A 19,182-nucleotide genomic window follows, 5' to 3' on the forward strand; every position below is an offset into this window, starting at 1 on the left:
AGGCACCAATAAAACAATGTGTGCCAATCGAACAATCACACAAAATATCCTTTTATAGCTTCCTTCAATAAAGTTGCCATTAAAACTGTAGCACTGCAAAATTTCCAATATACCCTATTTGTAACTTGACCTCCAAACTTACAGATAGTGTTGGAGAGATCTTCCTCTTGCACATTGAAACTGTTCAAGAGAGAAATCAGCCAGGGCCAGATACTGCAATATAAAAAATTCAGTGTAAGCACACAATACAATCATGATAGGATTATACGAAGTAAAATAACGAGTCTTCCATTTAAATGGAGCTCACTATCCTGAAAGTCTTTCCCCTGGATGCTCCTCCACAGGCAAAGAACCTCATTGTTTTTTCAAGAATGCTCTTTTGACATTTGAGTTACACCACAAGCAACATTAAGTTTGTGTTAGCATTAAAAAAGATGACAATGCTAATCAAAGTACAGTGAAAATACTTGGCCAATTTGTCCTTTACGAATCTTCAAAATAAAAACATATTAAAGAAATGGAGAAAGATGAAAATGTACTTAAGGTAGTCAATAGGCCTACTGTCCCACAATGTTCAGCAAGGGCAATTGAAACATCAATTGATTTTCACAAGGTAGCAGGATCCTCATTTTCAATAAACTACCATGCAATTGCTTCCATTGATTTCAATGATCACTTCCTTATTGGAGAACTAGGACTACAAGTAACTTTTCCTTCTCTCTCTCAGGGGATCTCTATCCGTAGTCACTAAATATAAATAATGGTCATTACTCCAAAGTGGTGAATGTAGCCAATGGAATGCTAAAAAATATGCATGCTGTTATACACTAGTTAAATAGCTTATGGAGGAAAGCCGGAGACATGTGGGTATCTAAATAAAAACAACATTGTGCATGTATGAATGTAAATCTCAGTGACTGTGCTACACATGTAAGAAAGGGGAACTTTTCCTAAAGCTACAGTAGCCAGCTTCCCTGCAAGATACAAGTCTCTGGCTACAAAGGGAAGCAAATATAACAATGGGATTGGTTACTGGTGCACTCTCAAAGGAGTGCATCATGCTCTGTTGATTTGAACTTCTTTAAAGGTGAGGTCTTGCCACCTTGGAGGTTGTCCAAGCAAGGGGGAACTGACATCGCTAATTCAATGAGATCTGGAACCTAATAAGATTGCTGGTTTGTATACACCACAATATTAAAACATTAAAAAATATAAATGGTCTAGCCTAAAACATGGACTAGGGTTTAATATATACATCAGGCCAAGACATCTTGGAATTGGAAGGAGGGTTACCAAAGGAATTGCTATTTGGAGAGGTTGGTGGATAGGTACCAGACTCGTGTGGTGTTTTCTGTGTGAGCTGTTTACATCAGGACTCAGGATCAGCAAATGTATGAAGTTCACATTTATAAAAACTACAATCAAAGTGGCATTCACGTTCAGCTATACATCCATAAAAACAGAAGGGAAGAAATTCTTCAGCAACTCTAAATATTTCCACAACAGACTTGCATGGCCGGAAAGCACTTAAAATATATGAAAAACCGCAAGAACACATCTCTTGAGGCCATGATATATGGCAAATTGTTAAAAAACATGTTGATTTGGATGATTATTACAAGACGCTAATAGCTTACACAAAAAAGGAGGCGTTAACGAGAAAGAGCCATTTGCAGAATTAGTTATTCAGTTCTGACGACAAAAGTGGTAGTAGTACTAGTAGTGGTGGAGGTGATGAAAACACCCACAGATGATATATCTACTGCTCCCCACCATTATCGTCGTTCCTCAATGGATAATGGCGGAATGGGTCTCATCCATTCCCACCCTCGAATCCCATTTTGAAGAGGTAAACTTTTTTTTTTTTTTTAGGAAGAGGACGAGGAAATGGTAGACAACGAGACAATACCAAGGTACAGTGGAAATGCAGATGGACACAAGGAGCTAAAGGAAGGAAGGTCAGCCAGGAACCAGTAACAACTATCTAGTTAAAGTTTATTTATAAAGTACATAGTTAAGTAAAACTATTATACTACTAATATCACATTAATTAACAATAGAACTTTTCAAAACAATCTTATTTGCATAACAATATCACATTTATCATTGAAAAAGCCTTAAGGTAGGAATGAAAACATCCACACAATAACGTGTATTAAATGTTCGCAGGTTCATCCATGCTGCTGCTTTGCAAATGTCACTAAGAGGGATATTTCCCCTGAAAGCCATGATTGCTCCTTATTGAATGAGCCCTTGTCATGGTTGTAAATGTTAGTTTGACTCTATCCCAACAAATATGGATACATTTGAAAATCCATCTTGCGATTCCGGCTTTTAGCATAGCCTTTCCTTTATGTGGATTTGAAAACAAAAAATAGGTGTGCTGTTTTCCTGCAGTGTTTTGTATGTTCCAAGTAGTACAGAAGTGCCAGTTTAACATCAAGTGTATGTAGGGCACGCTCTGCAAGGGTCTCTGGTTTTGGAAAGAAAAACAGTAACCCTAGTGTTTGATTTAAATGGAACGGAGATATAACCTTAGGTAAGAACTTTGGGTTTGTGCGCAAGCACAATTTGTCTGGGAACACATGAAATGATGGTTCTTCCACTGTGAGTTCATGTATTTCGCGAACGCTTTGTAGAGATGTTATTGCTACAAGGAAAGCCACCATCCATGTTAAAAATTGTATTTGACAATGAAGTGGTTCAAATGATGGCCCCCATAAGACGTGTTTGGACAATATTTAGGTTCCACGCAGGTACTGGAGGTGTACGTGGTGGAATGACTTTAATCCTTCCATGAAAGCTTTGATGACCGGAATACGGAACAGTGTTTCCTATTTTATAGGTGTGATGCAATGGCTGCTAAATGCAAACTTATTGAGGCATATGCCAAATGTGCCCTTTGCAAGAGTAACAAGTAACAGACTAGTTAATGTTCTGTTGGTTTGATGTTTAAGGATGCACAGTACTGAACAAAATGTTTATTTTGCTGCGTACCAAGCCCATGTGGCTGGTCTTGTGGCCTCCTTTAAAATAGACATACATTCTGGAGGGAGATTTAAGTATCCTAACTTTATGACCTCAGGAGCCAGATCGCATGATTGCTCTGTTGTGCACTGTGATGTCTTACCCTGCCCCGGCTGTGTGTGATAAGGTTTGGGTAGTTTCCCATGGGGTACTACAGATAACTCAAGTAGTGTGGTGTACCATGGCTGTCAAGCCCATGTGGGCGCAATTAGCATTAGAGTTAACGAAGTTTGTCTGAGTTTTCTGACCACATATGGAATGAGTGGGAGAGGAGGAAAAGTGTAAGCAAATATCCCTGACTAGTTCATCCATAGAGCATCCCCTTTGGAAAGTGGGTGTGAGTATCTGGATGCAAAGCTTTGGTATTTTGACTTTGGCAGTGGCAAGCGCATCTATTACAGGGGTTCCTCACTGGTGGAAGTATTGTTGCAGTAATGGAGTGTACGTTTACCACACATGAACTTGCTGCTGTATCCTGCTGAACAGGTACGCAGTGGAGTTTTCTTGCACTGGTATGTATTGAGCAGGGGGAATATTTTGTGTTTGTTTGCCCATTTCCATACAGTCTGCACTAGTTGTGACAGTTGTATGGAATGGGTTTCTGTGTCCTGTCACACCACCACTTCCTCCTCTTGTGGAGAGGGTGCTTGTGGCGAGTCGCTCTACCTCGTGAATCGAAAGACTTCTTCAAGGAAAAACAAACTGCAGATATCCTCGCTCAACACTAGATGGCGGACTTATCCTACGCATCTGTATCTACAGCTGCACATGCCTCAAACACAGTGTACCCTAAGAGGGGAAGTGGAGGACTCTTTGCCTTGAGGTAACAAGTATGAACGCATTTGTCAATCGCCAGACTATACCAGTCTAGGAAATAGGCAGCCCCTTGTGAAGTATAGCAAAGGACAAAAAGAGCTGGTCTGATTTGCAGAATAGCTTGATCCCATCTATGTAGTACATGAGGAACTTCTTAACAGCCAAGGCGTGTAATGCACTTTCTACAGAATCTGGCTGCAGGAAGACCACATGAAATTCTATGGTTTGATTAAGATGGAAGGGCAACACTATCTTAGGGAGCAACTTAGGGCTGGTTCTAAGAACCACCCTATCTCTGTGGAGCCTTATGAATGGTTGCGGAGTGGTAAGGGCTTTCAGCTCGCTAATGGGCCTAAGCGAGGTGATAGTTACAAGAAAGGCTACCTTCCAGGAAAGGAATTGTAGAGGCCATGAGTGCACAGGCTCAAATGGTGACCGAGAGTTTGGTAAGGACTATGCTGAGGTTCCAGGCTTGAGAAGGGGGTGCACTTAGTGGTAAGACCCTTTAGTCCTGCCATAAATGCTTTAACGACTGGTATTCTGGTGTGTGTTGTCGGTTTCTGCATGTACGCTGGGACTGAAATGGAGTGGAGCAGAATGGATTCGTAGGCCAAGCCTCCCTTCTGCAGATACAGAAGGCAGGTCAAACTTTCCTGCATTGGAGGATTTCAAGGTCCAGGTTGGCTGGAAATGGTGTAATGAACAAACCTCTTCCATTTACCTGCATAGCAGAAGTAGGTTTTAAGACATCTGGCCTCCTTCAGGAATGACACATTCTGTGGGAAGGTAGAGGTATCCAAATTACAAGACTGCCCTGAATCTGAATGCCTGACCTAGTATGGTCTTTGTGAGAGAAGGTCCAGCCACTAAGATTAGAGTTTGAGATATTTGCATTTTCCATTGACTGTTGGTGTGCGTACATGGCAGAAAAGCTTGAACAATCTGTTTTTTTATGGGATAGCAAAGACGCCTATTTGTGGAGTGCCAAAATGCTGAATGTATCTGTGGAGGACCTGGGGGTGGAGTTCACACTCATGAACCTGTTGGTGCATCCTGCTAAGCAAGTCGGCAAAATTGTTGGCTACCACTGGTAGATGCTCCACCAGAAGAGAATGTTTTAGAGGAGTGCCCAAAGCCAGATGCTCTGGGCTTGTGAGCCGAGGGGAGTGTGTGCCATCCTGCTACTGGATGTAATACAAGGTTACAAATATTGCCACAAGCAGAACTGGGTCAGCAAAAGGCCTGCTTTGCAACAGGTTGTGGTTGACATCACTGCAGAATGCAATGTGCCTTGGCCTGATCCAAAATTAGATCTTCCCATTGACCCATGGCTTGTGACCACTGTAAACTGCAACAATCTTGCAGAGACTCCGTAAGTGAAACTTTGCATGGGGAACCACTGTAATGCATGATGTCTTAATTCCCATAAGACGCATAACTGTGCGCACTGTGATCGGACTGCTGGCCTGAAAAGGAGGCTGTAGATGTTGGATATAAAACCTTTAGCTCATTGGGATATATGCCTTGCCTGTGACAGTATTTAGGAAGAAACAAAGGAAGGGGAGTACCTGAATGGGTTTGAGGTGGAATTTGGTGGAGTTTACTGTAAAGCCTCATGTGTGAAGCAAGGACACCATCACTTGCATGTGTGGAAGACACTGCAGCCCTGTTGCTGCTCTCTATCAGCCAATTTTCAAGGTATAGGAAGATGTGAATTAGTTCCAAGAAGAAATGAATCGCCACCACTACCAGACACTTCGTGAACACACTTGGTCGTTGTGACAACAAAGGGGTGTACTCTGAATTTGTTGTGATGTCCATTTACCACAAAATAAAAAGGTACAAGTGGGGAGGGTGGATGGAATATAAAAGCAGGTCTTGAGATTGGGCACTGTAATGAAATCCCCTTGTTGGCTGAGGGCGTGACCTCCTGCTGGTTTGCCAATTGAAAAGATTTTGGTAAGTTGTAGCGTCTGAGGGGGTTGAAGTTGAGAATAGGACTGAGGTAGCTGTCCTTTTGGGGAATGAGTAAGTATGACGAGTATACTTCTCTCCCTTGAATTCACAAAGGTACAGCTTCTATTGCCGCCTTTTTGCAGAAGTGCATGCACCGCTTTCCTTTAGATGAGAGAGATGATGGTTACTGACCCTGTGTGATGACGGTGGGATGTTGGGAGGGGTTGGAGGGGTTCAATGCAGTCTGAGGCACTAGCCTTGCTGGTTGATGGCCAGTACCCATTTGTCTGACATGATTTCCTGCCATTGGTGGAGGAATAAGCATAATCTCCCATCCCCAACAGGTAATGTGTGGTCAGGCAGGTCACAGTTTGGTAGCGGTAGAGCACTTGTTGGAACTTCCTTTAACTCTACCTCGGTTTCCTCTATAGGACCCCCGTACTGTATTCCTGACAGCTTGAGCTTTTTATGCCTTAAAAAGCTTATGCCTGCTTCAGCCTCCGATAGGAGTGGGGCTGCTCGGGAAGGAAAAGGAATATGCTACTTACCAGTATGCATCTGTTCTTGGCATGTAGGGCTGCTGACATTCATATCTGTGCATAGATCGCCGCCTAGTGTTGGGTCCGGATGATTGCACATTGTTGTCCTGTGTTAGACCTGTCTGCCTTTGGGAAGTCCCTCCAATATATTATTTATTTTTATCCCATTTTTGCCCCTCATACCTCTTATTTTTTTTATGTCCACTGGATTTTTTGTGGTGCTGGCAGGGGTTAGATGCTCTTTTGCCCCCATAGTTTCTCACCTTAGGCCTAGGTGCCTTCCCTGACTAGAAAGTGAGGTTTACACAAAATGGTGGTTCTCAACTGCCCTAACTGCCAACCTATGAGGAAGCCCCATAGAATAATATAGAGACCTTCCAGAACCTTCTGGACCCTACTAGACCCTGGGTGGACAGTCTATAAAAGGGCAGGGGTCAGGTAGCCATTTTGTACAGTCCAGTGAGTTAGAGGAGTGAGGCAGTGGTGTGGGGAGGTCGGCGCGCAAGAAGTAGTTAGTTTGTCAAAGAGATAGACAACCTCTTCGTGAAGACGTCCCCCCTCTTGCCCCTGATCAATCCCTCTTGCTAGACTTGGTCGACTGAAAGAATCGGCTGGTAACTGCTGTCGGTCCCTTGAGACCCTCTGATAACTGCTTGCTGAGCCGCTGACTGAGGAACCCCCCCCCCCTCTCGCCAAATCATCTCACCGGTTGTTTAGGAGAAAAGACCGGCGCGAATTGTGGCGCCCTGCACTGCCCGCGGAGCCTCTGGAGTGGAGGCGTGTGTCCTTAGAGGCGGTGCCGGGCTCGGCGCATGAGTGAGGGAGCGCTGAACCTCGCGCAGGCTCTGTAGTGCCATCTTCCGTGGTGGATCGGAGTAGTGCTGAGATCCGCGCAGGCCCAGAAGCGGGTTCCCGCGCGACTGAGGCGGTGCCATTCTGAGACGCTACTCTTCCGCGCCTGAGCAGTGGCGCGATCGACGAGGGAACGGCGAGAACAGCGCGGGTGACTGAATCACCGGCAGCCCCAGTCCGGCCTCCCTTCAGCCGGCGTGTGTGCGCTGGTTCCGTTGTCCGTGGGAGGAACCGCTGAGAAAGAGAGCGGGAGGACTGTGCCCTCAATCTACTCGAAGCAGCCCCAAGTAAGGTGGAGAAGGGGGGGGGGGGGGGAAGACTGACGAGTGACTGGGGAAATTACTTGAGAGGCCAGAAAGGAATTCCCGCACGCCCCGATCCCAGGAGTAACTGGAGGAGCTCTTTAACACCCCCCTGACTCCCTGAATTCCTGTAAGACAGCCCTGACAGTGTGAAGGAAAACTGAGTTGGAGATTCTTCTTGGGTCAGACGTTCAGAGGAATAAGTATCGGAAGGGGACACTACAGTGCTCAAGAAGTGAACGGAGATATTGGGATCGATTAAGTTGGCGGTTGGGTTATAAAGTGGGATTCTTGAGAGGAGGAAGGGAAGAAGAACCTGTGGCTTCATCCTGTGCTAACGTTTGATTAAGATATAACTGAGCTGATTACGGTATTGCTTCTGACAACTGAGTAGTTGAGGTTACTCATCTGAATGTGAGAAAGGTGCCACACAGTGGTTAGGAAGGTAACCTTTCAGGGTCCTGTGACCTGAACTTACCCATAGTAGTGGGCTGGAGTGGGTTAAGTGTTAATGGTGGGGATTGTTCCTTTATGTAATCTGAAAATCTCAGCTGGTGTGGGCAAATTATTGCTGTAGGAGGAGTTGAACGCTGAGGTAGTGCCTCCGGGATCAATTCTCTGTACAAAGATTAATGAGCTACTGGACTGAGATCTACTAATGTGATAGGTCATGTGTGAAAAGAACTGATAGAATTGCACAGTGAATTAAATTGTAAAACTACGGAGAAGAGAGAAAAGCTAACAAAGTATTTTTTATAAAACAGCTCATATTTTTCCAAACTTGGTGTAGTGTCATTTTTCAGTGGAATTGCTTTAAGTTACTGCTGGGTGGTGTGCAACCTTTACACGTGTGCCTTTATAAAATGACTGTCTTACCCTAGGCCAGGCTACCCTAGGTGACCTGACAACTTTAGGTCCAACATCCTGGAAGAGTCTTCGAAGTATCACAAGATAGGTGGCTCCTCCCTTGGACTACAGTGCGCATTGGCATCCTCTCCATCCTCAGATTGTTTTTCGCCATTGTGGCAGAGATGGAGTATAGTACAGCAAGAGATGTCCATGCAAAGAGTGAGTGCTGCAGCTGCGACAGGCACCGGGGAGGCGGGTGGGCGATATGAATGTCAGCAGTCCTACATGCCAAGAACAGATGCATACTGGTAAGTAGCATATTCCGTTAGAGGCATGTGGGCTGCTGAATTCATATCTGTGCATAGAATGTATAGCAGTATCTCCCCTAGCGGTGGCCGTCTGTGCCAGCTGCAGCAGTCTGAAAAAGAGTTTTGAGAACAGCCTGTCCTACAGCAGCTTACTGTTTGGAATGTACATCTACGCAGTAGTGTTTGGTAAATGTATGTATGGTTGACCATGTGGCTGCTCTACAAATTTCGTGTAAAGGAATATTTCCTAGGAAAGCCATGGATGCCCCCAGTTTGCGTGTAGAATGCGCCCTAGGGGGAACTGTTAAGGTGTGTTTTGCTTTTAGATAACATATTTGAATGCACTTAACGATCCATCTGGCTATGCCTGATTTTGAGATAGGGTTGCCTTTGTGTTGCGGTGAGAAAGCAACAAACAACTGTTTTGTCTTTCAAAATGCCTTTGTTCTATCTATATAGTATAGCAGAGCTCTCTTGACATCTAGAGTATGCAATGCCCTTTCAGCTACTGTCTGTGGGTTTTGAAAGAACACTGGCAGTTCTGTAGTTTGATTTATATGAAAATGGGATATTACTTTTGGCATGAATTTAGGGTTTGTTCTGAGAACTACTCTATTTGCATGTACTTGAATGAATGGCTCTTGAATAGTTAGGGCTTGTAGCTCACTAACTCTTCTAAGGGAAGTAATGGCAACTAGGAAAGCCACCTTCCAAGTAAGAAATTGTAGTTCGCATGAGTGTAGTGGTTCAAACGGTGGTCCCATAAGTCTGGTTAAAACGATGTTTAGATTCCAGACAGGTGAAGGTGGGTGTTTTGGTGGAATTACTCGTTTGAGTCCTTCCATGAATGCCTTTATTGCTGGCACTCTAAACAGTGAAAGGTGTTGCCTGTTTTGGAGGTATGCTGCCAAAGCAGCCAGATGTATCCTGATGGATGAGTACGCTAAATTGCAACGTTGTAGGTGCAGGAGATAGCAAATGATGTTCTGTGTAGAAGCATCTAATGGGTTTATGTTGTTGTTTGTGCAGTAAATGACGAAACGTTTCCACTTTGCTGCATAACATGCCCTGGTAGTGGGTCTTCTTGCCTCTTTGATGGTATTTATGCAGTCTGGAGGCAAGTTGAGGTATCCAAATTCTAGGATCTCAGGAGCCAGATCGCCAGGTTCAGCTGTTGGGGATCTGGGTGTTGGATTTCGCCACGGTTCTGAGTTAGAAGACTGGGTGTGAGTCGCAGTCTCTGATGAGGCACCACTGACAGTTCTAGGAACGTTGTGTACCATGGTTGCCTTGCCCACGTGGGAGCATGAATATGCTACTTACCAGTATGCATCTGTTCTTGGCATGTAGGGCTGCTAACATTCATATCTGTAGCATAGATCGCCGCCTAGTGTTGGGTCCGGATGATTGCACATTGTTGTCCTGGAAGAGTCTTCGAAGTATCACGAGATAGGTGGCTCCTCCCCTGGACTACAGTGCGCATGGGCATCGACTCCATCCCCAGATTGTTTTTAGCCATTGTGGCAAAGATGGAGTTTAACAGTGAAAGTGATGGCCATGCTAGAGATTAAATGCAAGAAAAGTCTGCAGCCGCTACGGGCGCCGGGGAGGAGGGCGGGCGATATGAATGTTAGCAGCCCTTCATGCCAAGAACAGATGCATACTGGTAAGTAGCATATTCAGTTCGAGGCATGTGGGCTGCTAAATTCATATCTGTAGCATAGAATACATAGCAGTCCCTCCATTAACGGCGGCCGCCCGTGCCAGCTGCAGAAGTCTGAAAAAGTGTTTTAAGAACAGCCTGTCCTACAGCTGCCTGCTGTTTGGAATGCACATCTACACAGTAATGTTTGGTAAACGTATGTGGTGTAGACCATGTGGCTGCCCTACAAATGTCTTCCAAAGGAATGTTACCCAGGAATGCCATGGAGGCCCCCAACTTGCGTGTGGACTGTGCTCTGGGGGGGACCGTTAGAGTGCGCTTAGCCTTCTGATAGCAAATCTGAATACACTTAACGATCCACCTGGCTATTCCTGCTTTGGAAATGGGGTTGCCTTTATGCTGGGCTGTGAAGGCAACAAAGAGTTGTTGTGTCTTTCGAAAAGGTTGTGTTCTGTCAATGTAGTACATAAGTGCTCTTTTGACATCAAGCGTATGGAGCATCCTTTCCGCTACCGTTTCTGGGTTGGGAAAGAATGCGGGCAGTTCGATTGTCTGATTGACATGAAACTGCGACACCACCTTAGGGAGAAATTAGGGGTTAGTGCGCAGCACCACCCTGTTTGAATGAATTTGTATAAATGGCTCTTGAATGGTGAGCGCCTGTAGCTCACTAACACGTCTTAGAGACGTTATGGCAATGAGAAAAGCCACTTTCCATGTGAGGAACTGAAGCTCATATGAATGCAGAGGTTCAAATGGGGGACCCATCAATCTGGTGAGCACCACATTGAGGTTCCACACAGGAGCTGGCGGGGTCCTGGGAGGGATGACCCGCTTCAGCCCTTCCAGGAATGCTTTAATGGCAGGCACCCTGAAGACAGAGATGCTGCCTGTTTTGGAGATAAGCCGCTATGGCGGATAAGTGTATCCGAATGGAAGTGTATGCTAGATTGCATTTGTAAAGATGCAATAGATAGCAGATGATATTAGGAATGGTTGCATCGAGCGGGTTTATAGCGTGCGCGGTACAGTAGATAACAAACCGCTTCCATTTTGCTGCATAGCAAGCTCTGGTAGTGGGCTTCCTTGCCTCCCGGATGATGTCCATGCATTCAGGGGGCAATTCAAGGTAGCCAAACTCTAAGACCTCAGGAGCCAGATCGCCAGATTGAGCTGCTGCGGATCCGGGTGCTGAATGTCGCCACGGTTCTGCGTTAAGAGCCGGGGTGTGAGGTGCAGTCTTTGATGCGGTACCACGGATAGTTCGAGGAACATGGTGTACCACGGTTGCCGCGCCCACGTTGGAGCAACTAGGATGAGCGTCAGCGAGTGTTGCTTTAGCTTTCTTGCCACCAGCGGAATGAGAGGCGCTGGGGGAAAAGCGTACGCAAATCTGCCTGACCAGTTCATCCATATCGCATTGCCCTGCGATAGTGGGTGAGGGAACCTGGCGGCAAAGCTTTGGCATTTTGCGTTTTCCTCCGTGGCAAACAGGTCTATCTCTGGATGAGCCCACTGCTGGAAGTACGGGCGGAGTACTGATGCATGTAACTCCCACTCGTGCATCTGGTGGCTGTACCTGCTGAGCAGATCCGCCATCTGATTGTCCGTGCCCGGGAGGTGTTCCGCCATGAGGAAGATGTTCCTCTGAATGGCCCACTTCCACATGCTCTGAGCCAGATGAGACAACTGTGGAGAGTGCGTACCTCCCTGCTTTTGAATGTAGTACATGGCTGTCATGTTGTCCGTCCGGATCAACACGACTTTGTTGCACAGATGTACTTTGAAGGACTTGAGTGCCATGAAGATTGCCATCAGCTCCAAGTAGTTGATGTGCATCTTCCTTTGTTGCGTTGTCCATAGTCCCTGCACCGTATAGTGGAGCACATGAGCCCCCCATCCCTGGAGAGATGCGTTCGTTGTTAGTGTAATCTGTGGCACAGGCTCCTGGAACGGTCGGCCCTTGCAAAGGTTGTGTGGATTCCACCAATGCAGAGAGCTGTATGCCCGACCCGTGACCAACACTAGGTCGTTTAGCTGTCCTTGAGCCTGAGTCCACTGATGCGCTAAGCATTCTTGGAGCGGACGCATATGGAGTCTCGCGTGCGGGACTATGAAGATGCAGGAGGCCATCATGCCTATCAACTGCATGAACACTCTCGCTGGGAGTGAGTGTTGCGGTCTGAACTTTTGGATCAGCGCCTGGATGTTGTCGATCCTCGCTGGGTTCGGCTGAGCTGTGGCAGCCAGAGTATTGATCGTCGCGCCTAAATACTGCCGCACATGGGCCGGCTGAAGGTGTGACTTCGGGTAGTTCAGTGTAAATCCTAGACTGTGAAGGAGGTGAATGGTGTGGGACATGTCTGCGGCGCACTGCTGGGCTGACTTTGCCTGCACGAGCCAGTCGTCCAGATAAGGGTAGACATGTATATCCTGTCTCCGGAGGTGTGCCGCCACTGTCGCCAGACATTTTGTGAACACTCTGGGAGCAGTGGTCACTCCGAAGGGGAGTACCTTGAACTGGTAATGCCTGTTTTGGATGGTGAACCTGAGGTACCTTCTGTGGGATGGGTGGAGTGGTATGTGAAAGTAAGCATCCTTGAGGTCCAAGGTTGCGAGGAAGTCTCCCTGTTGTAACAAGGGAAGAACCTGCTGCAGTGTCAACATGTGGAAGTGTTCTGAAAGAATGTACTGGTTCAAGGGGCGTAGGTCTAGAATCGGTCTGAGTGAGCCGTCCTTTTTTGGGATTAAGAAGTACAGGGAATAAACCCCTGTGCCTTCTTCCTCCACTGGCACGAGCTCTATTGCGCCTTTTTGCAGCATCACCAGAACCTCCTGCTGCAATAAGTGCAAGTGCTCTGCTGACATAGGACGGTGTTTTGGGGGCATGGGTGGTGGGGTGGATGTCAGTTCTAAACAATAGCCGAACTGGATACGTTTCCTGACCCACCTGTCTGTGGTGATGGACTTCCAGACGGGCAGGAACTGTTGGAGTCTCCCCCCGACAGGTGTTGGATGGTCGGGGGGCAGTGACAGGGAGTCACTGTTTGTTGGCGGCAGAGGAACGGGAACTGTTGTTGCCTCTGCCTCTACCCTTGGCACGGTTTCCTCTGTATCCACCTCTGCCCTGCTTGCTGTAGGAGGATTGCGCACCACTTTTATTGAATGGCGTCTGCTGCGACATGTGCCCTCTGTTAACACCTCGACTGCCTGAGCGACGAAAAGTGTTCCCTCTAAATTGTTGTGACTGGAGAGCTCCCATGGACTTGGCAGTCTCGGTATCTTTTTTAATCTTCTCCAGGGTGGTGTCCACCTCTGGGCCAAACAACCTGTCTGGATTAACGGGTTGGTTGAGGATAGTAGTTTCTATCTCTGGTTTGAATCCCGAGATGCGGAGCCATGCCTGACGCCTCAACATCACACTAGTGTTGATCGCTCTCGCTGCCGTGTCCGCAACATCTAGCGCACACTTTATAGCAGCGTTGGAGATGAGCTTCCCCTCCTGGATAAGCATTTCAGCTCCCTCTTTAAACTGGTCTGGGAGGTGTTGTAACAGCTGCTCTAGGGTGTCGTAGTGTGCCCTATCGTATCTGGCCAACAGAGCCTGCGTGTTTGAGATGCGCCATATGTTGGCCGCCTGAGCTGCCACCCTCTTCCCAGATGCCTCCAGCACTTTTGACTCTTTGTCTGGGGGAGGAGCTTCACCAGTGGTTTGGGAGTTTGCCCAGGCATTAGAGACCACCAAAGAGTCCAAAGGCAACTGGCCCCTTATGTAGGTCGGGTCGCCAGGTGCCGGTCTATATTTCTTCTCAATGCGGGGGTTGACAACCCGTGATCTTGTGGGTTCTTTGAAAATGTCTGCCGCATGCTTAAGGACCCCTTTCAACATTGGGAGAGTCTTGACAGTTTTTTCAGCAGTAGAGAAAGTGTCAAAAAGGAAGTCCACCTCCACGGGGTCAGCATGCATTTCCACTTTATGGTTTGTAGCTGCCCTTTCAATTAAGGCATTAAATGCCGCAGAGTCCTCAGTGGGAGACGGCTTTACATTATAAACCTGAGGATCCTGGACTGTCTGCTGGTCCCCCTGATCACCAGTGTCCATCCAAGAGTCCTGTTGCTCATCAGGCTCTGTATGAGCAGGAAAATTGTACTCCTCATCTTGCTCCCCTCCATCCCCATCAGAGTATGTGGGTGAAGGTGTTGCACTCCTCCTAAGCTGAGGAAGAATCTGCTCCACCAGAACTGGTGTTTCTGCTGCAGGCTTCTTACGTTTCAGAGGAATGGTAAACGACTGCAAAGGTTGTGAAGTAATCTTCCTCTTGTATAGCGTGAGTTTCCCAGTGTCGGCATCGATAAAATGCTCCGACCGTTCTTCAACCAAAGGGTGTCGATGACCCACAGTCCCAGCCGGGTGAGTTGACGTCGACACAGTGCCCTTGTGCACCGACCGCGGTGCAAAGGCCTTTGGCGCCACCTTAGGCGGCAACGTGTAGAGGAGCGGTGCCGATGTGGTCTTTGGTGTGTCTGCCGGCTTCGGTGCGGAAGGAGTCTTCGGTTCCGATGCCAAAGCCTTGTCCTTAAGGCGCTTGAGGGAGTCCGAGACCTGCTTCGTAAAGGAAGCGGACGGCTTCGTCGATCCGACCGATGTCCTTGGTCCGCCCCCAGGGGAAGACCCGAGCGTGGATGACTTGTGCTTGTCCGTTCGAGGCGCAGGAGCACCCTTGACGGGTGCGCCACGATCACCGTCCACAGCTGCAGACGTCGATGCCAACAGCTTCGGATCGGCGGGTTTCCCTTTAGGAGTAACGACCCCAGACTTTGGCTCCGCGCCCTTCACCGACTTCGCGTCAACGGGCCTCTTGGTCTTCGGCGCGACAGACTGTCCCGATGTAGGCTCTACAGCCTTCTTGGACGTCGGCTTGTCTACCTTGGTTGACACCGGCTCGACGGGCTTCTTCGAGCTCGGCTCCTTAACCACCTTCGGCACCGTTGCCTGCTCGCCAGCGTGCATCGGTTTGGAGGCCCCCGAAGACGACGGCGTCGGTACCGGAGCAGACGTCTTCGGTTTCGATGGCGTGTCGGCCATCTTGGTTTTCATCGATTCCGAGGGTTTCAGTTTCGGTTTCGATTTCAGTAATGGCGGCTCCGCGGAGGAGTCCGTAGCCGGGCCGGAAGGCGGGGCCGTGGATCGAGGTGTAAGGTCTTGGGTAAGGCCGCGTGGCGATCCCGTGACCTGAGCCTTAGTAAGAGTACGAACGGGGCATAGCTCTTCCTCCGAGCTATCTTCCATGGCCCCATATGCTTCGTCGTCGTCCCCTACCTTCTCGACTAGTTCTTCAATGTCTTGACTGTGGATGTCCGCTTCGTCGTCGGACTCTACCTCCACCGGGGTAGGGGAAATCTGCAGGTGACGCACTTGCGCGTCAACCGCGGGGTCGTCAAAGATGTCCACCGGCGCCGGAGCCGATCGCTGGGCCTCAAGGCACACCACGCGCCGAAGCTTGATAGTCTTCTTCGATCGAAATCTGGAACAGGCCATACAGTTGGCCTCGTCGTGGTCCGGCGACAGGCACTTGTTGCACACAGGATGGACGTCAATGTGTGGGTACTTGGATCCACACACTGGACATTTCTTGAATGGACTCCGCTCCATGCCGTCGAAGTCTTGCTGCGTCGACCAGGCCCCGATCACCGAAGAGTCACACGACCCCCCGGATATCCGACTCCACGAGCTGGAAGATAGACGGGACCGAACGCGAACAATACCGACGGTGCAAAGAAGGCCTTTTGGCCTCGAGAAAGTTCTATCACGATTCCGAACAGGAGACGTCGAAATCACATCCGAACCCAATGGCGGAAAAAAACAATCTGGGGATGGAGTCGATGCCCATGCGCACTGTAGTCCAGGGGAGGAGCCACCTATCTCGTGATACTTCGAAGACTCTTCCAGGACAACAATGTGCAATCATCCGGACCCAACACTAGGCGGCGATCTATGCTACAGATATGAATTTAGCAGCCCACATGCCTCGAACACTAGGATTAGTGTTAGGGAATGTTGGTGCATTGTGTGTGCCACTAGCGGGATTAATGGCGCTGGGGGAAAAGCGTACGCAAATTTGCCTGACCAGTTCATCCATATCGCATTGCCCTGTGTCTGCGGATGTGGGAACCTGGAGGCAAAGTACTGGCATTTTGCGTTTTCGCTTGTGGCAAACAGATCTATTTCCGGTTGTCCCCACTTCCGGAAGAATGGTTGGAGCACATTGGGGTGAATCTCCCATTTGTGCATTTGTCGACTGTGTCTGCTGAGCAGGTCGGCTATTTGATTGTCCTTGTCTGAGAGGTGCTCTGCCATGAGAAACATGTTCCTCTGGATGGGCCATTTCCACACTCTTTGAGCTAGGTGTGACAGCTGTGGGAGTGTGTCCTGCCTTGCTTTTGAATGTAATACATAGCCGTCATGTTGTCCGTCCGGATCAACACGGTTTTGTTGCATAAGTGTTTCTTGAACGCTTTTAGGGCTAGGAAGATTGCCATCAACTCTAGAAGATTGATGTGCATTTTTTTCTGTTGTGTAGTCCATAGTCCCTGGACTGTGTAATGCAGGACATGGGCTCCCCAGTCTAGCAGGGATGCGTCCGCTGTAATCACTATTTGTGGGACAGGCTCTTGGAACAGTCGTCCTTTGCAAAGGTTTTGTGGATTCCACCAATGCAGAGAGTTGTATGCACGACTGGTCACCAACACTAGGTCTTTTAATTGTCCTTGAGCCTGGTTCCACTGCCTTGCTAGGCACTCCTGTAGCGGACGCATGTGTAGTCTGGCATGAGGGACTATAAATATGCACAAGGCCATCATGCCTATCAGTTGCATAAACACTCGAGCTGGTAATGAGTGTTGTGGTCTGAACTTTTGGATCAACATTTGCATGCTGTTGATCTGTGCTGCGTTGGGGTATGCCTTTGTCACTAGAGTATCTATTGTCGCTCCCAGGTACTGTTGGACGTGGGAGGGTTGCAGGTGTGACTTTGGGTAGTTTAGCGAGAAGCCTAGACTGTGCAGGAGATGAATGGTTTTTGACATGTGGTTGGCACATTGCTGGGCCGATGGCGCATGTATTAGTCAATCGTCCAGATATGGGTACACATGAATGTGTTGTCTTCTGAGATGTGCCACCACTGTTGCTAGGCATTTGGTGAACACACGTGGAGCTGTTGTGACACCGAATGGTAGGACTTTGAACTGGTAGTGTTGTCCTTGAATAGTAAACCTCAGATAGTTTCTGTGAGCAGAGTGTATCGGTATGTGAAAGTATGCGTCTTTGAGGTCTAGGTTTGCCAGGAAGTCTCCCTGACGCAGCAGTGGCAAGACTTGTTGCAGAGTGAGCATGTGGAAATGCTCTGACAAAATGTACAGGTTGAGGGGCCTGAGGTCCAATATTGGTCTGAGGGAACCGTCCTTTTTGGGAATGAGGAAGTATAGTGAGTATACTCCGGTTCCTTGATGTTGAAGTGGGACTGGTTCTATGGCCCCCTTTTGCAGCATACTGATGACCTCTTGCTGCAGTAATGTTATATGTTCCTGTGACATTGGACGGTGTATGGGTGGAATGGTGGGTGGTGTTGATTTGAGTTCTAGGCAATAGCCATGTTGGATAATTTGCCGAACCCATTTGTCTGTAGTGATGTTTAACCATAGTGGCAGGTATTGTTGTAGTCTTCCCCCAACCGGTGTTATATGGTCTGAGGGTAGTGCCAAGAAGTCACTGTTTGGTGTTAGTGGAGGATCTATTGGCATTGCCTCCACGTCCTCTGCCCTTGTTATTATTACCTCTGTATCCACCCCTGTTCGTGTTTTTATTGTAGGTGGATTGTGTATTTGTTTTGTATGTGGATGATTGCTGCGATGTGTTACCTCGCGCTCCTCCCCTATAAGTGGAGCGACGAAAGGAGCTTCTGTGTTGCTGGGACTGAAGAGCCTTTGCGGTCGCCGTGTCTTTTTTTCATTTTGTCCAGAATTGAGTCAACTGCTGGAGCAAACAAAAAGTCTGGATTTATAGGCTGGTTAAGAATTGTAGCCTGCACCTCATTTTTAAATCCAGATATTTGCAGCCATGCATGCCTCCTAAGTAGTACGCTTGTGTTGATAGATCTGGCAGCTGTATCTGCCGCGTCTAGAGCACATTTAATAGACGCTTTGGTAAAGAGCTTTCCCTCATGTATGAGTTCATCTGCCTGTTCTATGTACGTCTCAGGTAAGTGTTGGAGAAGTCCCTCTAAAGTATCATAGTGTACCCTGTCATATCTGGCCAGCAAGGCTTGAGTATTGGCTATTCTCCATGAGTTTGCTGCTTGAGCTGCTACTCTCTTGCCTGATGCTTCAAAAATTTTGGACTGTCAGGAGGAGCAGCCTCCCCAGTAGTTTGTGAATTTGCACGCTTCCGTGCGTTGGCTACTACTAAAGAGTCTAAAGGTAGTTGCCCTTTGATGTAAGTAGGGTCTACTGGTGCCGCCCTATATTTCTTTTCTATCCTTGGGTTGATGACACGTGCCCTAGCAGTGTCTTTGAATATGTCAGTTGCGTGCTTTAGGACGCCCTTTAACATGGGGAGCGTTTTGACACTTTTTTCTGATGTAGCTAGTGTTTTGAATAGAAAATCTTCTTCTACCTCATCTGAATATCTGAATGCATGTCTACATTGTGGTAGCTTGCTGCTCTATTTATTAAAGAGTTAAAAGCCACTATCTTCTGTGGGTGATGGTTTAACTGGGTATACAGTTGGGTCTGTAATGGGTAGAGTTCCTTCATCGTCTGCCTCACCCCCCCCACCCCATGGTTGTGAATTGGGGTCTATATATGGATTTTGT

At 47.8% G+C, this 19,182-nt stretch overlaps 1 protein-coding gene across 3 annotated transcripts in view; it reads right to left on the bottom strand.

The window, feature by feature from the left end:
- SMG7 (SMG7 nonsense mediated mRNA decay factor) overlaps nt 1–19,182 on the bottom strand; it is a 484,004-nt gene that overhangs the window by 226,029 nt on the left and 238,793 nt on the right. For all 3 annotated transcript variants that reach the window (XM_078643137.1, XM_078643126.1, XM_078643118.1), the window contains exon 11: nt 143–213. In XM_078643137.1, the coding sequence (XP_078499263.1) occupies nt 143–213 (71 nt within the window). The remainder of the gene's footprint in view (nt 1–142; nt 214–19,182) is intronic.

This window comes from Lissotriton helveticus, chromosome 1_1 (genome assembly GCF_964261635.1).
Source record: "Lissotriton helveticus chromosome 1_1, aLisHel1.1, whole genome shotgun sequence".
Taxonomy (NCBI): domain Eukaryota; kingdom Metazoa; phylum Chordata; class Amphibia; order Caudata; family Salamandridae; genus Lissotriton; species Lissotriton helveticus.